Source organism: Chionomys nivalis, chromosome 4 (genome assembly GCF_950005125.1).
Source record: "Chionomys nivalis chromosome 4, mChiNiv1.1, whole genome shotgun sequence".
Classification (NCBI taxonomy): Eukaryota; Metazoa; Chordata; class Mammalia; order Rodentia; family Cricetidae; genus Chionomys; species Chionomys nivalis.
This window is the reverse complement of record NC_080089.1, coordinates 42,976,733-42,997,262: the sequence shown is the minus strand read 5'-3', so window position 1 is coordinate 42,997,262 and position 20,530 is coordinate 42,976,733. Positions and strand designations below refer to the sequence as shown.

At 39.9% G+C, this 20,530-nt stretch overlaps 1 protein-coding gene across 2 annotated transcripts in view; it reads left to right on the top strand.

Annotated features, from left to right (window-relative positions):
* Positions 1-20,530, top strand: part of Cbl (Cbl proto-oncogene) — an 86,439-nt gene that overhangs the window by 40,556 nt on the left and 25,353 nt on the right. For both annotated transcript variants that reach the window (XM_057768536.1, XM_057768535.1), the window contains exon 3: positions 18,738-18,884. In XM_057768536.1, coding sequence (XP_057624519.1) covers positions 18,738-18,884 — 147 coding nt within the window. The remainder of the gene's footprint in view (positions 1-18,737; positions 18,885-20,530) is intronic.

Here is a 20,530-nt window from a genome sequence, read left to right as displayed (position 1 = left end):
ATCCCTTGGAACTGGAGGTAGACAGTTGTGAACTGCTATGTGGGTGCTGGGAATTGAACCTGGATCTTCTGGAAGAGCAGACAGTGCCTTTAACGACTGAACTATCTCTTCAACCCCATTTTTATTGTTTTGGTCTTTGATTTTTGTTGAGACAGGGTTTCTCTGAGTAGCCCTGGTTGTCCTGAATCTCACTCTCTAGATCAGGCCAGCTAACTCAGAGATCTGCCTCCCAAGTGCTGGGACTAAAGGTGTGCACCACCATAATCCGGCTTTTTTATTTGACTTTTGAGACAGGGTCTTTCCACATAGCCCTGATTGTCCTGGAACATGCTATGTAGACCAGGCTGTCCTGGAACTCACAAGAATCCACTTGCTTCTGCCTCGGGAGTGCCAGGCATTAAAGGTGTGCCCACCACACTGGGTCTTGCCCTGTTTATAAAAGGAATATAGTTAGAGTGACTATTTTGATATCTTCATCTGTTAATTCTGTCTTCTGTGTCACTTGTGGAATTAAATCTATCCATTTATTTTTATCCTGAATAAGAGTTACATTTTCCTGCTTCATTGTATGCTTGGTAACTTTTTTTGACGGGGGATAGGGTGACTTTCAAGACACGGTTTCTCTGTGTAACAGCCATAGCTGCCCTGGAAGTCCCTGTGTAGACCAGACTGGCCTCGAACTCATGGAAATCAACCTGCCTCTGCCTTCCAAGTGCTGGGCTTAAAGGTGTATGCCTTATAACTTTTGATTGGATGCCAGGTTATTAATTTTGCCTTGTGGGAGAATAGGTACTTGTATATTCTTACATTCTTCATAGTGCTATTACTTGAATACTTCGATTCATTTAACCTTTTTTAGGCAGGACCAAAACAGCCATGCCTACTGAATTAACAAGATAGCTGGGGGCTGGTATATTCTTTTCAAGTGTGATCCTTCTTCAGCCTCTGGTACTTTTCTGTGTCTATCCGTGTGTTTAATCTCCTCTGTAGCTCTCTTACCTGGCTCTGTGGTGCAGTGGATAATGCATTTGACCTGTATAGAGCTCTGGCCTCTCTGATATTTTGCCTTATGAATAACATTCATTTCCTTTGCTCCCTTAGACTCTCAGTCTTTTCCCCTGTGTCTACAGAGTCTGAGGTTGCCTAGGCTCACCTTCCAGTGCTCAGATCTGGAGCTCTCTGAGCTATTAGAGCATTCATAGACTTCCTTCACTTGTCTCTCTTCAGCAGTCTCTTTCTCTGCTTTTCCATGTCAAAAAATTACTGTTGCATATATTTTGTCCAGTTCCTAAGTTCTTTATTGAGTGGAGGATAAGTCAAGTCCCTACAGTTACTATGAAAGCAGAAGTTAAATTAAAACTTAATTTGGAACATTTTCAAGTTCAAATGTAATGAATGTTTAGCTTGTGCTTGCTTAATGCATGTGTCCAGCACGCACTGTGGTCAGTCTTTGTGCAGCGGTGTCACACTCTGTCTGGAGCAGCACACAACGTTCGCTTTACCTGTATGTGAAGACAGTACTTTTCAGATGTAGAAGCTAAGCCAGTTACCCAAGTCTGTAGCTAATTAACATCAGAACCACTGTATGTTTATTTGGATATCAGGTATTGGTTACTTTATTTAATTCACCTTTCCTTTTTTTTTCTTTTTCTTTTTTCTTGTGTAGCCTAGAACTTGCTATATAGACCAGACCAAACTGCTTTCAGAACTCTGTTCTGCCTGCCTCTGTCCCGAGTGCTGAGATGAAAGGCACCTGCCACCTCAGCAAGGCCACATCTTTGAAGCATCTGATTACATACTAAACTAGCCAAACTGAGAAGTTAAAACATGCTTTAATAGACTGTTTTTAGGCATGTCTGTTGAGCATAGGCATATTCAGCAGTGTGATTTATTTACCACAGGAATGTGCAGTCACATAATAGTTCAGTTAATTAGAATATAGGCTTGATAATGCAGATACAAAGACAGACTGTGAAGACACGGTGTTCTGCTTTCCCAAGCACCAGTGATACTTTATAAAACCAGAATATTGTAGAGAGAAGCAAGTGGTGAATGTCAGGCCGAATGTGCAAAGACTTCTCTAATCACTCTGCTCTAATAATGCCAGCTAAGAGTTGCTCCAAAACCATGATGCCTGTGAGGTCTACAACCACACTTAAATGAGAGAGTCTTAAAAACCAGCTTAGAAAGTGGCCACAGAATGTCCTTGCCATCTAGAAGGTATACAGAGCCAGTGAGTGCCAGGGGTGCCTAATAATGTAGAGAAGTTAACAACATTGCCTCCTACCTTTTCACTTCTATGTGCTGTGTGCTGAATTTGAAATTTCTTCAGAAAGTTGAAGTCCAATGTATTTTAATTGTTAAAGAAATTAAATAAGAGTCAGGTGGCCTTTCAACCCGGCACTCCTGAGGCAGAGATGGGCCGGTCTCTGAGTTCTAGGCCAGCCTGGTCTACAAGAGCTAGACTAGAAAGACAAATATCCTGAGTAAATTGAGAGCACGCGGACCTTGGGGGAGGGGAGTGGTAGGGAGGGGAGCAGAGAAAAATGTAGAGCTCAATAAAAACCAAAAAAATAAATAAATAAATAAAAAAAAGCTAGTTCCAGGACAGGTTCCAGTGCTACAGAGTAAGTAACCCTGTCTTGAAAAACAAAACAAACAAAAAAGAAATTAAAGAAAAAGCTTTATTGGTGTTTTTATTCCTCTTCCTGTAAACTTTGCCCCATTCCTTTTACATCATCCAGATACATCCTGACAAAATGTATCTGGGTGGTTGAAATTTAAGTATTTAGATTTTATGTTCCTTAACTTGTATCATTGTTATTTTTAATTGTTATTTTTAATGATATTTTTCTCTATTAGTTGGACAAAGAATAATGATGTCATTCTTCTACTCTAAACTTCAGTGAGTGTGACTGAACAGCCCCTTGGGAAAGGCCGAGTAATAACTGTTTAATTTTTTTTTTTTTTTTTTTTTTTTTTTTTTTTGGTTTTTCGAGACAGGGTTTCTCTGTGGCTTTGGAGCCTGTCCTGGAACTAGCTCTGTAGACCAGGCTGGTCTCGAACTCACAGAGATTCACCTGCCTCTGCCTCCCAAGTGCTGGGATTAAAGGCGTGCGCCACCACCGCCCGGCTGTTTAATTTTTAGTCACTTCATCAAGAGTTTGTAGATGTAGCTTCTTGGCAGGCCCTATTTCATACACAGTCTCAGTACTTTTTCTCAGTGACACAAGTGGCAGGTCACAGACAGGTGAAGGCAGTGTAAAATAAGATCAGGGAAGCTAGATGATGGTGGGCTGTACCAGGCTAATAATGGACTGACAGGAAGACATGGCTGGCACCAAAAGATGATTATAGTTTTCCTGCTGTAGTGTGTTAGATGCGTCCATCAGGGCTGGGTTATAACTTAGTGGTTGAATGCTTGTGTAGCATACATAAAGTCCTAGGTTTGATTTGTTGGTTGAAAACAAAAACAAACAAGTATGGAAAGGTACATACCTGATCAGAAGTTCAAGATCATCCTTGGCTACAGAGGGAGTTCCAGGCCACCTTGATCTAGGGATAAATGAAAAACAAACAAATAAGCCAGGCAGTGGTGGCACATACCGGGAGGCAGAAGCAAATGTGTCTCTGTGAGTTCAAGGACAGCCTGGTCTACAGGGCTAGTTCCTGGACAGGCTCCAAAGCTACACAGAGAAACCTTGTCTCGAAAAACCAAAACAAAACAAAAAAAACAAACAAAAAAATATTCTTGCATAAACCCTAGTTTATATATTTAATGTTGATGTGTGTGTATGTGATACACGTGTGCATTCATACATACTAGAGGGATAGTCAGTAGAGTGCTTGCTATATAAGCAGTGAGGATCAGAGTTTGATTTAGGACCCACATAAAAAGCCAGGTGTGGTGGATATTTTTATATTACAGTACTGAGGATACCAGCCTAGCCAAAATTGACAAGCATAAGGTCAGTTAAAGACCTTGTCTCAAACACAAGGTGAACAGCTCCTAAGGAACAACACCTGTGATTGACCTCTGGCCTCCATACAAGCACAATCACACATAAATATTTTACTACTTTACTAGGCCACCACTGCCCAGCATAGATTTGCTAGGGTTTTAGGCAGTGCTAGGAATCTAACGTAAGGCCTCATACATGATAGACAACTGCTCTACTTCCAAGCTACCTCCACAGTGCCTATAATCATTTAGAAACTTTTAAAAGTTGTATTTATAGATGAAAATAACATTTTAAAAATGTATTTTATTACCTTTCAAGGAATTGGTTTTCCTTATGCCATTTAAATATTTTTATGTATATGAGTATCTTTTCTGCATGTATATAAGTGCAACATGTGCATACAGTCTCTACAGAGGACAGAGGAGGGATTTGGATCTCCTGGAACTGGAATTACAGACAGTTACGAACCACCATGTATTTACTGGGAATTGAACCCAGGTCCTCTGCAAGAGTAGCTAGTGCTATTAAAGGCCTCTGAAAATAATGTTTTTATTTCATGTACTTTGATTATTCAAGTAATAAAATGAATTATTTTTTATTGGTGAATAAACTATACAAGATGAAAATAAGCTTGTGGGGACTGGAGAGATGGCTCAACAAGTAAGAACGCTGACTGCTCTTCCAGTGGACCTGGTGGTGATTGCATTTAAACCCAGCACTTGAGAGGCAGAGGGAGATCTCTGAGTTTGAGGCCAACCTAGTCTACAGAGTTCCAAGATAGCCGGAACTATACAGAGAAACCCTGTCTCAAAACAAACAAACAAAAACAGAAACAAAGCAAACAAAATGTCAATAGTGATGTTTGTGTTTACACACACCACATGTGTGTATAGCTGTGTATGAAGGATGGTAAATGGGTTTTAGTAACTTTATTTAATGATCATTGACTTATTCAGGGTCTTAGAGGCCTTTTACAAGGATGCTAGGGTCCTAAACTCAAGTCTTCATGCTTGCATATCAAGCACTTTATCAACTGAGCCATCCTCCCCAACCCCATACTATCCTTTTCTATATTTCTTATCCCAATCCCACCTACTCTGGCATTTCCTCGAGAGGGAGAAACCCCATTTCAGTTTGTCTTGTGCAAGAGAATTAACAGATGGGCTGACCAGACTATTCCTAGCAGTAACAACAGTCTTGTACACATCCACAGATTGGTTCTTTCCCTGGCGCCTGATTTCAAGTTTGCATGTGGATTATCACATGTTAACATCTTTGAGATCTTTCACAGTCAGCACCTTTGGATGCAGGGTCTCCTCTGTTTCCACACTAATTCCTATAGGCCTACAATTCCTTCCTTAATTGTGTTAGTGTAATGTGGTGGTAACGATCATAATCTGTTGAAATTGACTCTTGCCTTGAACTTCTCTTTGCCATTTTTTTTAAATCTATGATATGGCAATAAAAATCCAATATAATTTTCTGGTAACTAATAAGCCCTTATTAGGTTTTAATGCTTCCAGTCCTTCCAGAGGACCTGAGTTCTGTCCCCAGCTCCCTTGTCTGGCTGTTCACAATTACTTTTAACTCCATCTCCAGGGGAAATCCTATTCTGGTCTTTGTGGGTACCTGAACACACGTGCCCTATACTCTCACACACATACACTTAAATTAAAAATGAATCTTAGAAAAATGAACTTTTGTCTGGGGAGGTAGTTTAGTGGTAGAGTACTTATCTAGCATGCCAAGAGGCTGCTGTGTCTGTGCACCCTGATGGAAACATGGAGTATTTCTAATTGTTGTTAGGAGTGCCCTCTTTTCAGCTGCACACAGGCTCAATTTTAGCTCATATCTTGATTTCTGTAGTGTCTTATTTTATAGTTCCTGTTTCTTTTATGATTCAGGATGCCATACCTTTCTTTGTCAGTACTCTTCCAACTCATCTCTCTGCTTTTGTGATCTCTTTATCTTGCATATGGCTGTCATTTACAGCCTTGAAGCGGATCTTAATTCCCAGTTCCAAACTGTTAATGATGCCCTACTGCATTTGTAAAATCCCTTACTCTTTCGGTTTTATTATACTGCCATGATTATGCTACACAGCTCTCTCTGGTCTTCTGAAATGTAGCATTTGCTTCATTTCCCATATTGTCTTTAAAAATGCCATTTATTCTTTGAAGTCTAGAAAACTTACCAAGTTATACTAAGTTATAAAGTATATGTATGGTCCATTACTCTAAATTGACGAGATGGCTTTGATGATGAAAATTCTCTGGCTTTGATTCATTTTACCATATTTAGACTGATCTAAAAAAAATTATATTGTTTCCCAGTCTTTGAGGACAGCAAAACTTGGTAACTGTAGTTATTATGTGTTGATTCAGAGAAGTCCATGTGTTTAAATAGAAATTGATGTTTAATGTGTTGTGTATTCTGGAGTTAAATAATTAATCATAACTGGATAGGCTTTACATATTTGATTAGATTCTATTAGAACTGTCTCCTGTTCAGTGTAATTTGTTTTATTTGTATATTTTTCTTTTTTTGTTTGTTTGTTTGTTTGTTTGTATATTTTTCATTTTATTTTTAAGTGCTTGCTATTAGTTAGCCTTAAAGGATGCTTCCTTGAACAAAGTTATGGGGATTGCTTAACTGTGTTGCTGCTAGTTTATAGAAATAGTCTTGGAAGCCGGTACAGAAAAGATATTGTGGGCTAGGCTCTCAGCTCCAGACAAGTTCTGGACTTTAAGACAATCACAGTACATGGGCTAATGCCAATTAGTGGCTCACTCACCATGATTCTTGACCTATTTTGTGTTTTCTAACTATACTAAAAAAAATCCACCAAAGTTACTAATCTCCAAAACAATCTTGGATTTTCAAGATAGGATCTTGCTATAGAGCCCAGGCTACTAGCCTTGAATTCATGATCATCTCAACTTCCTGAATATTAGGATTGCAGGTGTATACTACCTCATCTGATCCATACTTTAATTCAAATGTGTCATACTGTTTTAAAGTTTAAGTGCATTTGTCTGGTGCAAAGGAATTAGGAAAAAAATACCCATGAAAAGCAACCTTTTCTGGTAATAACGTTATAGTGAAGAAGCATGGTGGTGATTACTGTAACTAAGTGATTAAAGTGATATCAGTGAGATATTGTAACATGTGATAAAGGGCACCTATTCCTGCTTTTTTCATGAATTCATAATTTCAGTGAAATACAAATATGTAAGTCAGATATGCTGAAGACATTGTTTTTTTGTTTGTTTGTTTGTTTGTTTTTGGTTTTTTCGAGACAGGGTTTCTCTGTGGCTTTGGAACCTGTCCTGGAACTAGCTCTTGTAGACCAGGCTGGTCTCGAACTCACAGAGATTCACCTGCCTCTGCCTCCCAAGTGCTGGGATTAAAGGCGTGCGCCACCACCGCCCGGCCTGAAGACATTGTAGAACAAACAAACAAACCAGTATTTTGAAAAACAGTCATCATGAAAAACAATTAAAGATAAAAAAACTACCATAGCAGGTAAAAAGAACAAGTAGATTATGGTGTCCAGGGTTGGGTGTGGGAAAGTAAGACCTGGAAAAAAAATCTAGGGCTTCATTGAGAATATTTTTCTGGGCAACGGTGGCACACACTTTTAATCCTAGCACTCAGGAGGCAGATCTCTGTGAGTTCAAAGCCAGCCTACTCTATAGAACAAGTTCCAGGACATCTAGGCTTACACAGAGAAACTCTGATTACTGTTCTCATGCTGATTTCTTGAGTTGATTGGTTTATTTTGGACACTAGTGGGGATAGAACCAGGTCCTTTCCCCTAAGCAGTGCTGGTTGTTCTGTTTAGTGTCATCTAGCCTAATTTAAGATGGTAGAGTGCTAGAGGAAACAGTGGGTGAGAGGAGGTCTATGGAAACTGCTATCTTTATAACTTTTCAGAAAAATTGTTTCAAAATTAACAGATCACTTACAAATGAGTAAGACCTAACTACAGTACATAAAGAATTTGACACTCTTTCTGCTCTGCCCCTAAGGAATTGTCATGCAGTAGATGATGGAAGGAATATAGTAACTGCTGAACAGGGCATAGCAGAGCCTGTGAAAAGTCTGAACAAGATGTCACAGTTTGTTCAGAAGCCTAGAACAGACATTAAATGTAGGTGTGTGGCTTTTCTCTTCCCCTTCCCAAAGAGGTAGGATTTGAGAATGCTGAAGAATGGATAAGATTTCCATAACTATAGTCATGGAAGGGAAAATAGGTGTCATGTAGAGATCCCCAGATCTTGAATCACACAGATTAGCTCTGACACTAACAAGCTTACAACGTTAACACTGAGGACTGGGGTGTGGCTCAGTGGTAGAGTATTTACATGCACAAGGTGGTAGGTTAGATCTCTAGCAATAAAAAGAAAGAAGTTGATCATGAGGAGATGCACGTACTGTTCATGATCTACTACCATAAAAGGCATGGGGCCTAAAAAGTACAGAATATTTTGGGAGGACTTTGAGCATTGTTTAGAAAGATGAATTAGAATGAGAACATGGGTACTTTCTGATGGCTCTTGGCCAGAGCTGCGTGTGGAAGGAATAAAGAGGTTGAATTAAGATTCTTTTGAGAGTTGAAGAGATGGCTCAGTGGTTAAGAACCCTTGCTGCTCTTGGAAGGACCTAAATTCAGTGGCTGACAACCATCTTTAACTCCAGTTCCAAGGGATCCTGCTTCTCCTCTGGCTTACTCAGGCACTGCATGAGAATACTGCACATACAGGCAAAGCATCATATACATAAGATAAAAATAAATAATTCTGCTGAGAGGTTAGCTCAGTTGTGAAGGACTTGCCTAGCATACACACACACATATGACTGATTCTTAAGTTCATAAAGTATAAATTATGGAGGGTTTGTTGAAGGCTTCTGCCTTCTTGCTTTGATGAATTAGTGTTTCCTTTAACTACTTACTATTACCAAGTAGTGTGGGTGGGAATGTGTCATAAATTGGATGGACTGTGAGTATGGTATTACATATAAATATATATTTTCTTTGTGTTTTATTTTTTATTTTTCCTTTTGGTTTTTCAAGACAGAGTTTCTCTATGTACCCCTGCTTGTCCTGGAACTCACAATATAGACCAGGCTGACCTCAAACTCAGATCATCTGTCTGTTTCCTAGTGCTGGGATTAAAGGCATGTGCCACCATGCCTGGCTCGTATTATATATACTTAATAGGGGGAAAAACCTTGATATTTTTAGATATATTGATTGAGAATTCCTTTTGTAGTTTATATTCATGTGTTTCTCTGTATGTGTTTGGGATATGGTTTTGCTGTATAACTCATGCTGATCTTACTGCTTTTGAAGTAGAGATCCCCCCATCTTGCAAGTGCTGAGGGATAACAAATGTGTGCTATGACTCCAGGCTCTCTCTTTTAAAAGAACAACTTTAGTAGATAAGAGTTAAGCAGTACTTCTTTGACTTCCTGTTGAAAGAAGTTCCGTGATGTCTATTTTTAAAGTTGGTTACTGTGTGCTGAGTGGAGGATGCTGCTGTTGAGTTCTGACTGTCTTCTCAGCATGTTTCCCTGTTGAGTTCTGACTGTCTTCTCAGCATGTTTCCCACTCAGCATTATTAGATGATACTGGTATTGGATAGCAAGGTTTTGGAATTTGACGAGTGAAGAGCTACAGTTGTCACTTGAAATAGTACTTGTATATAAAGTACTCACAGGCATTGGTCACTTCACGTTTAAATACAACTACCTGTGTGGGTCTCCAGCCAATATTGTTAAGGTAGCTTTTTATCTAAATTTATGTTTAAAATATTTCAGGCTTCCCATAATATTTTGTTAATGAAACCTTCTAATTATAAGGCTTTTAAAATTTTACATTTATTTATTTATTTTGTGTTAGGGGACATATGCCTATCACAATGTGGGGGGTTTGAGGACAACTTTTGAAAGTCAGGTTTCTCCACTGTGTGACCCAGGGCATTATGTTTGACAGCAAGTACCTTTATCTGCTGAACCGTCTTTCTGTCCGAATGACACAGATTTTTGGTTTTTATTAGAGGACACATTTCTTCTATCTTTTAAGAAAGGATTTATTTATTTTTATTTTATGTTTATGAATATTTTATAAGCATTATGTAAGTGTACCACATGTATCTGGTCCCCAACCAGAAGAGGTTGTTGCATCCCCTGGAGATGGGGTTATAGATGATTGATAGTTACCATATGGGTGCTGTGAACTGCAAGAGCAGCAAGTATTCTTAACTACTAAGTCCTCTCTTCAACCCCTTGGGTCTTTTTTTTGTTTCTTTTTGAGGGTCTTACTATGTAACCCCTCCTAACCTCAGTTATGGATTAAAGCCACCACACCTGCTACTTACATACATTTTGAAAGAGTTTTACAGCTACTATACAATGAGCTACAATTAACTAAATTGCTGTATTTATTTATTTGGTTTTATTTATTTACTTCTAGGTAGAGTCTCACTGTGTAGCTCTGGCTAACCTGGGACTCAATATTGTGGACCAGGCTGTCCTTGAACTCACAGAGATTTACCTGCCATTTAAAAGCATGTTCTATCACAACTGGCTAAATTACTGCTTTTTAAATTTAATCTTTTAAAACTACATTTTACTCTATATGTGTCTGTATGTGGTTGCTAGTGTCATGATGTTGATTGAGTGTAGGTCAGGAGACAATGTTCTGGAGTTGATTCTCTCCCTCTGCTATGTGGGACCCAGGGATGGAACTGAGGTTATCAGTCTTGGAGGGAAGTAAATTCCTTTACCTGCTGAGCTAACTTACCAGGCAAACAATTGCTTTTAAAAATAAAATACTTTCTTTTCTTTAAAAATATTAGACCTTGCCGGGTGGTGGTGGTGGTGCACGTCTTTAATCCAGCACTCAGGAGGTAGAGGCAGGTGGATCTCTGTGAGTTTGAGGCCAGCCTGCTCCATAAGAGCTAGTTCCAAGCCGGGCGGTGGTGGCGCACGCCTTTAATCCCAGCACTCGGGAGGCAGAGGTAGGCGGATCTCTGTGAGTTCGAGGCCAGCCTGGTCTACAAGAGCTAGTTCCAGGACAGGCACCAAAGCTACAGAGAAACCCTGTCTCGAAAAACCAAAAAAAAAAAAAAAAAAAAAAAAAAACTAGTTCCAGGACAGCCAGGGCTATTATACAGAAAAACCTTGTCTCAAAAAACAAAGAAAACAAAACAAAACTAAACCTCTTTAAATTTTTGAACCATTTTGGGATGAGTTTTGTTTGAAATGACTAAGGTGATTTTTTTTTTATTATTATTTAATGTGTCTGTTATTTCTTTAGAAAGTGTAAAATTCTTTAGGCATGGTACTTCCTAGGTTCTTGGATTTAGCAAGTCCCTAGTACAGATAACAGTACTTTACCAAGTTAGATTCATTTTTCTGGCCTTGGGTAGGCTCCATGTAAGTAGTTACTTATGTAAATAACATAAGACATTAGTTAATTTGTATCGTTGACAGGCAAAAAGGAAATATACTTTACAAATAATAAATTTGTGTGTGTGTGTGTGTGTGTGTATAGAATATGTATATGTATGTGCCATTGCATAGGCATGAAGGTCTGGCCTTACTTTCTACTTGAGGCAGGGTCTCTGTTGCTGCCACTCCTGGCCTAGAGCCTCTAGGAATTTTCCTGTCCCCACCATCCCACCACCCTCCATTTTGTGTAGGAGCACTGAGATTACAAATAAGTACGACTGTGCTCAGCTTTTTATGGGTTCTGGGGTTTTAACCTCAGGTCCTTACTCTTAAACAGAAAATGCTTTATTTGCTGCTTGTCTCAACCCCACGGCATAATTTCTTGATGTAGCTTCTAGTCCTCAGACTTAGGAGGATAAGCACTGGTGATCTTTTGTGTTTCCTCTTCAGTCTTAGGAATCTAAATTAAATGATCAAGTTCAGATTTCTTTCCCACTTTGAATATAAATGGAATGGCATAAATCCATAGTTTTTTATTGATGGGGCTATTTGTGCTTCCTCTGAACATATCTGATATTGTAGAGGCCCACAGGGGTTAAAAAACTGCCCAAGTCCACTATGTTAACAGGACAGGAAATACACTTCGATCCTGGTCTTCTTGACTGTTACTATAAATGAGATCTTGTCAGCTGGAAATTTATCACTACCAAAGGAGTTTCACAGAACTGTAACCTTGACTATGTGACTGTCCTGCTTTCACTGCCTAGACATCATTCATTGCTTCCTGTGGAGAGTCTCCATCTTTAATGCTTCCCTCTCAGCTACCGTTTACTTTTTGAACATCATAGCATTTCAGAGGATGAGGCATTCTCACTAACACACGAAAGAGTTACTACTCCTCTTTTTTGGGGGAAGGGATGTCACCCTGGCAGATCTTAAACTCACAGATCCACCTGCTTCTGCCCATTCACTATTTATGTATTTGTTTGCTTATTTATTTATTTTCATATTTTTACTTTTTTGGTTTTTCAGGACTGAGTTTCTTTGTAGCCTTGGCTGTCCTGGAACTCTCTGTAGACCTAGCTGTCCTCAACTCAGGGATCCACCTGCCTCTGTCTCCTGACTGCTGGGATCAAAGGCGTGCGCCACTATTGCAGCCCAACACACTCTTAGCACTCTCCACCCTGTTCCCTTGAGACATTGCTCACTGAGCATGGACTGAGACTGGTGGCCAGCAAACTTCCGGTCTCTGCTCTTCTCACAGTGCTAGTGTTAGAGCTATGTACTATCATGTCCAATTTCAAATGGGATCTGAGGATTTGAGTTCAGGTCCTCAAGCTTATAAGGCAAGTGCTCTTAACTGCTGAACAATCTCTCCAGCCCTGTTTTTTCACTTTTAAAGATAAAACAGGAGCTATAATTACCTATCTAATCTTTTATATATAATTACCTATCTAATGTACTTTTATATTATTAGCAATGTACAAATCTTAGTTCATTATTAGATGAAATTATAATCAGTACAGTTGTTACTTCATACCTAAAGTAGGCTGAATAGAAATAATCAAATAATCATGCTATTTTTTCGTTGTTGTTATTCATTTGTTTGTTTTTAATTTTGTTTTGTTTTGAGATAGGGTGTTAGTGTATAGCCTTGGCTGGCCTGGAACTCAGAGGTCTGTGAGATACAGAACCTGTCTCTGCCTCCCTAGTGCTGAGACAGATTAATATTGACTTTTTAAAGAAGACTGAAACTGGCATTGTAGGTCTGTAATCACAGCATTTGGGAGGCTGAGGCATGAGGGTTGCTATGCATTTAAGACCTGCCTGAGTGGTGGTGCCCTGTTACCATTAATCAGAGGCAGGTGGATCTCTAGATCAAGGACAGCCTGGTGTGCATAGTGAGTTCCAGGATAGCCAGGGCTGTGTAGAGAGACCCTGTCTCAAAACACAAAACAAACAGAAGGACCAGCTTGTATCACATAGTGAATACCTAGCCAGCTAGGCAAGACCTTGTCTCACAACCAGCACCCTCCAAAAAAGTATTGATGCTGGATTGGTCATGTAGCTCAGCAGCAGACTGCTTCCCCTTGAGAAACAAGGCCATGGGGTTTGATCCCTAGCACCAAAAAAACAAAACTGATTTTGCACATAGAATCAGCAGTTAATCATGGGAAAATTGTGAGAAGGGAAGGGGAAGTTGAAGGCCATAAAGTCAGTTTGCAGTTCCTTAGATGTGGGTGGTTAGAGCCAAAAGAAGTACAGAATGACCTTTCTGTGCTGTTACAGAAAGGCCTGTGCTTCTTGCAGCTATTGGGAGTTTGTAACAAAAAGTTCCGTCTTCAGCATATTGCAGAAGATGAAGTGGTTGTGTTATCCATTGGTCTTTGGAGAATGATAGAGTGTGGGAACTGATAACTGCTGACTGGACTTTAACAAGTACTGCCTACCTAGCCATACACCCAAAGAAGTGTCTGTTGATCCCAGCACTCAGGAGGCAGAGGCAGGCAGATCTCTGAGTTCGAGGCCAGCCTGGTCTACAAGAGCTAGTTCCGGGACAGCTAGGACTGTTACCAAAAAAAAGATAGATTCTGCTAATAACACTGTAGACACAGAATCCTAAGCCCAATGCCTTGGGCAAAATTCCAACTCAGATCTCTTAGAAAACTCCAACCCATGAGTTTTTAGAGACTTACTGTTTGCTCTTGAGAAGTATGATTGTGGTGCACCTCTGGTGGTTTTAAGCAATGTCTGCTGGCTTGGGGAAGAGGAGCTCTTTCTTTGAATAGGAAAATGTCTTAAATTGATTTTCAGTAACTATTTCAGTCAGCACTTTCAACTCATCTTAGGGAGCTGGTACCATTACTTCCTTACCATCAATAGCTTTCCCTTTTTTTGTGGCTTACTCCATAGATTTATAAAAGCTTTCTGTCCATTATTATTTTGGCATGCATTTTTGTTTCTTATTCCACACAACACTATATCTGGTAGATTTTTAGTGGAAAAATATTTGGAGAGCAGAAGATACCAACATAAGAGTCTTTATCTTCTCTCAGGTTCAACTTAAAGGTCACCATTTGGAGAGACCTTTGAGAACACCTTTGTTGAAGAGCCTACTAGACATAATTTTTAAAAAAAAATAAATAAAAATGAAGCTTGGCATTTGTAGCACATGCCTTTTATCCTAGCACTCTGAAGTCAGAGGCAGGTGGATCTCTGAGGCCAACATGATCTACAGAGCAAGTTCCAGGGTAGCCAGGGCTATACAGAGAAACCCTGTCTTGAAACACACACACACAATGTTTACATTAAATAAAAATGAAATTTTATAGAAAGGTAAGATTGACCCTGCATAGAACTAAAGCAGTAAGGAATTTGTATTAGAATAATAATACAATTCAAAGGAGAATTGAAAACACACTGTCTTCAAACTTGACAAATCAAATATGAGAATAAGGGAAATGGAAGAAGCCAAAATTTTGTTTATGGGAAATAAGAGACACCATCATTAAATACGGAATAGGATTATGAAGAAAGAGCAGATATGAGAACGAATGTTAATTCTGATGGTGTCATTTTCAAGTGCTCCTGTTGATGGATAAATAAGGTGAGCAGTTAGAAAGCTATGGAAATCTAAGATAGGGAGTTTCTATGGTGTGTGTGTGTGTGTGTACGTACGTACACGACTAACAGTGCCTGTGGAGGCTAGAGGCATTGGATTTGCTAGAGGGTTTCCTTGAAGGGGAATTACAGGTAATTACAGGTTAGCTGCCTGATGTGGGTGTTGGTATTGAAGCTCCTGTTTTCTGCAAGAGCAGTATATGCTCTTAACTCTGGCCTTCTCTCTAACTCTGCTCAGAGTAGTTTTTGAAGTTCTGGTATTACAAAGGAAGAGAAAAGAAACTGTAGAGAATGGAAACCATTGTTGCTGGCCCTGTAGCAGTGTCTTCTACACATCATACGTTTTCAGTAGTTTGGGATATATTGGTAATCATAGGCTCTCCCTGTCTTCACAAGCTAACATTTAGCATAATGTTCTGTATTACTTGGTTCAGGTTCCCATTAGGCACTTTAGTGTTCTGCTAAGTTCTGTTTCATATATTACTTAGGGTATAATCTCCTTCCTAACACTGAATTGAACCCAAGGTATCTATCTAGTTGAGGCAGTCCTGTACCAGCCCTATTTTAATGATGATGATGATAACTTTACAACCTGACCATAGTTCCCTCTCCCTCCTTTCCTTCCAGTCCCTCCCCGCAACCTCTCTTCTGCTCTCTTCCTCCTCCTCCTCCATTTCTGTTTAGAAAAAGATGGCCCGGCCGGGCGGTGGTGGCACACGCCTTTAATCCCAGCACTCGGGAGGCAGAGGCAGGCGGATCTCTGTGAGTTCGAGACCAGCCTGGTCTACAAGAGCTAGTTCCAGGACAGGCTCCAAAACCACAGAGAAACCCTGTCTCAAAAAACCAAAAAAAATAAATAAATAAAAAAAATAAAAGAAAAATAAAAAGATGGCCCTTCCATGAATATCAACCAAACATGGCTTATCAAGTTGCAGTAAGACTAAGCACCTCAAAAAAAGGTGTGTGTGTGCGGGGGGACGAAGAGATGGCTCAGTGGTAAGCACTGACTGCTCTTCCAGAGGTCCTGGGTTTAATTCCCAGCACCCACATGGCAGCTCACAGCTGTCTATAACTTCAGTCCAGGGAATCATACCTATGTACATAAAAAAACACATTTAAAAAAAGACCCCCCTCCCCTCACATTAAGGTTGACAAAGCATCCCAGTATGAGGAATAGATTCCAAAAGCCTTGTAATGGTGCACATTTCTAATCCCAACACTCAGAAGGCAGAGGCAGGCGAATCTCTGTGAGTTCCACGACAGAAAAAGGGAAAAAGGTCAGAGACAGCCCCTCTCCTGCTCCCACTGTTAGGTATCCCACAAGTAGATCAAGCTACATAACTGTAACATATGCAGAGTGTCTGGGTCAGTCCTATGCAGGCTCCCTGGTGGACGGTTCAGTCTCTGTGAGCCCGCCCCTATGAGCCCAAATTAGTTGATGCTGTAGGTTTTCTTGTGGTATCCTTTACTGCTCTGGCTCCTACAATTCTTACTCCCCCCCCCCCCCCCGACAGCTCCACCTAATGTTTGGCTGTGGGTCTCTGCATCTGTTCCCATCAGTTGCTGAATGAAGCCTCTCTGATGACAACTGATCTATGAGTAGAGCAGAATCTCACAGAATCTCATTAGGCATCATTACATTGACCTTTTTTGTTTTGTTTTGTTTTTGCCAGTCATGTTTGGTCTCTGGGCTATTTGGTTCTATCCTAGGTCTCTGGGTATCTAGTCTCTGGGTCCTCTGGGTCCTGGCGTTTCAGGTAGTCAGGGATGGGCTCCTTCTTGTGGCATGGGATTCAGGCTGGGCCAGTCATTGGTTGGCCACTCTCACAACGTCTGCGCAGCCTTTATTCCAGCACATCTTGTAGGCACAACAAATTGTAGGTCAAAGGTTATGTGGCTAAGTATGGTGAGTTCTTGATCGTAAGTTTAGATTCTACTTTGGTCAATAGCAGAAGACGAGTGCAAGGAAGAACATACACATCAGCCGGGCGGTGGTGGCGCGCGCCTTTAATCCCAGTACTTGGGAGGCAGAGGCAGGCGGATCTCTGTGAGTTCGAGACCAGCCTGGTCTACAGAGCTAGTTCCAGGACAGGCTCCAAAACCACAGAGAAACCCTGTCTTGAAAAACCAAAAAAAAAAAAAAAAAAAAGAACATACACATCAGGGTAACAGAAACTGGTATGTTAAAGCTGAATAGAAATGTCCCAGCAGCAGTTTGCAAAGTCAGAGTTGATTCATGCTACATTTATTTTATCTTGAAAAGACAAAAAGCACCTGATGGTGACCCTGTAGTATAATAGATGAAAATGTCTTTTTTTTTATTAATTAAATTATTTATTTTTGTTTTTTCGAGACAGGGTTTCTCTGTAGCTTCAGAACCTGCCCTGGAACTAGCTGCCCGCCTGAAAATGTCTTTTAAAGATGCTTTTTATAGCCGGGTGGTGGTGGCGCACACCTTTAATCCCAGCACTTGGGAGGCAGAGGCAGGCGGATCTCTGTGAGTTCGAGACCAGCCTGGTCTACAAGAGCTAGTTCCAGGACAGGCTCCAAAACCACAGAGAAACCCTGTCTCGAAAAACCAAAAAAAAAAAAAAATAGATGCTTTTTGTAGAACATCAATAATTAATCATGGTTTGAGATTTTGTCCAGTTATATAATAAGAATATAGAGTTTTGAGCACCTAAATAGGAAATTAAGACAATGGAAATATGTCAAATTAGTAGTTGAGTTGGTATTTAATTATCTAAAACATCTAAGTCCTGTTCTGTGTGGTACTGACATTAGAGATAATGAGGACAATCTGATAAAATTAGAGGCATCACCTGTGTTAAATTGGTACTGTATAGGGTCTTTATAGTCACATCCATTAAGTAGAGATTACTAGGACAAAGTTAATTGATTGTTAAGAACAATGGTAGTATATGTACATATTTGCTTTGGATGTTAACGTTTCATTTTCTGGTAAAAAGAAGTAGTTTAGTAAAATTTAGAAATTTTAGTACAGTTTTCACCGAGTGTGATTTAGTGAAAATATTTGTCAAGTCTGGACATTTAAATAGTTATTATTGACAATGCTTTCATCTTGGATGTATTAACCAACATTTGGACACTGCATTTCTTTTGTGTGTGTGGTCATGGATATGTGAAGTTACAGATCTCTTATCTGTAAGCCTAAAGCAAATTTGTTCCTGTTAGCTTAAGCACAAATATTTGATTTCAGGCATTTTTCTTATTTACTGTATGACATTTATTTGAATGGGGAGAGAGATGGGATACATTAGATTGCCGTCTTTTCATTTGTTGCCAGAGCAAAATAATTCCTGAAGCCCTACATAAAGAACAGTAGCTCTTTCAATAACACACTTTTTCCTCTCATAGTTTGCCATTCTTTTTAGTATTATTGACGAAAAATTATAAACTTATTTTCATGTTCATGTTAAGCTACTTTGTATAATGAATTCAGTGCACTTAAAATATCAGTAATTTGCTGTCAGTGGTGGCTCACACCTTTAATCCCAGCTCTCAGGAGATGGAGGCAGGAGGATCTCTGAGTTTGAGGCCAGCCAGGTCTACAGGGGGAGTTCCAGGACAGCCAGAGAGCTACATAGAGAAACCCTGCCTCAAAAAACAAAACAAAACAAAATTTAAAAGAAATCAATAATTTTGTTTTAATTATTGTACTTTGATCATTTGTAGGCGAAACCTAACCAAATTATCCCTGATCTTCAGCCACATGCTGGCAGAACTGAAAGGCATCTTTCCAAGTGGACTCTTCCAAGGAGACACTTTTCGGATTACTAAAGCAGATGCTGCAGAATTTTGGAGAAAAGCTTTTGGGGAAAAGTAAGTCTCTAGATGATAAACCTAACTATGAAAAACTAAAGCTTATATTAAGAGATATTTGTTTAGAATTTGAAATTATATTTAAAACATAGTGGGTCAGCAAGATGGCTCAGTGGGTAAAGTGCTTGCTATACAGACCTGACAATTTAGCATTTACCCTCTGCGCTCACACATTAGCACACACTACCATCAACAATAACAATTTAAAAAGTTAAATTATTTTTAAATTTTGTTCTGTTATTGTTATTATTATTGTTGTTGTGGTTATTATTATTTTGGTTTTTCAAGACAGAGCTTCTCTGTGTGACAGCTTTGGCTGTCCTGGAACTCACAGATTCACTTGCCTCTGCCTGCTAAATGCTGGGATTAAAGGCATGTACCACCACACCCAGCTTTTTTTTTTCTTTTTTCTTTTTAAACCAGGAATGGTGGTTTGTGGCTATAATCCCAGCACTAGGGAGATAAAAGCAGGAAGATAAGAACTAACTACCCTGGGCAACATGAGACCCTCTCAAAAAACAAAATAAATAAAAATATCCAAAATATGAAAAAGCTGTCAGGGATAGTGTACACTTATAATCCCAGCACTCTGGAGGCAGAAGCAGGTGGATCTCTTGAGTTTGAGGCCAGCCTGGTCTACAGAGCAAGCACCAGGACACAGCTATTGAGAAACCCTGTTTCGAGAAAACCAGAAAAAAAAAAAAAATGGACACGCTTTGGGGCAAATGCATGTGCTTACTTCCCAGCTTTTTGGAACATTTTTTTTTCTCCCATCTTTTTGAGACAGAGCTTCTCTTTGTGACGCTGGCTGTCCTGGAACACACTCTGTCACCAAACTGTCCTCCAACGCACAGAGATCCGCCTGCCTCTGCCTTCCAAGTGCTGGGATTAAAGGTGTGTGCCACTATGTCCAATTTTTCCCAATTTTTTTTTCTTTTGGTTTTTCTTTTTGGTTTTTCGAGACAGGGTTTCTCTGTGGTTTTGGAGCCTGTCCTGGAACTAGCTCTTGTAGACCAGGCTGGTCTCGAACTCACAGAGATCCGCCTGCCTCTGCCTCCCGAGTGCTGGGATTAAAGGCGTGCGCCACCATCGCCCGGCTCTTTTGGTTTTTCAAGACAGGGTTTCTCTGTAGCTTTGGAACCTGTCCTGGAACTAGCTCTTGTAGACCAGGCTGGCCTCAAAACTCACAGAGCTCTGCCTGCCAAGTGCTGAGATTAAAAGCATGTCCCACCACCGCCCGGCTTTCCAGCTTTTCCCAATCTTTAAAGAAATAAAACTGCAATTGAGATGAAGTCTGTATTCTTTGATTGAATGAATATTCTTCCTTTTCTCTCCCTGTCTATTCTGTTAATGGGCATTTACGTTACAAATTATTGGTTTAAATTTTTTAAACTGTGTATCTGTGTGTATTTATACACGTGAGTGTAGTATAGAGGCCAAAAGAGGGTGGCAGATCTGGAGCTGAAGTTATAGGGTGTTGTGAGCTGTTGGATGTGGTGCTATAAACTGAACCTGGGTCTTGTGGAACAGTGATATCTGACATTAACACTGAACCACCTCTTCAGCCCCACATTTCAAATTATTGCTGTTTCAAACTTAAATGAGTGGTGTCATAGTTGTTTTCATAGGCTAGAAATTCTCCTTAG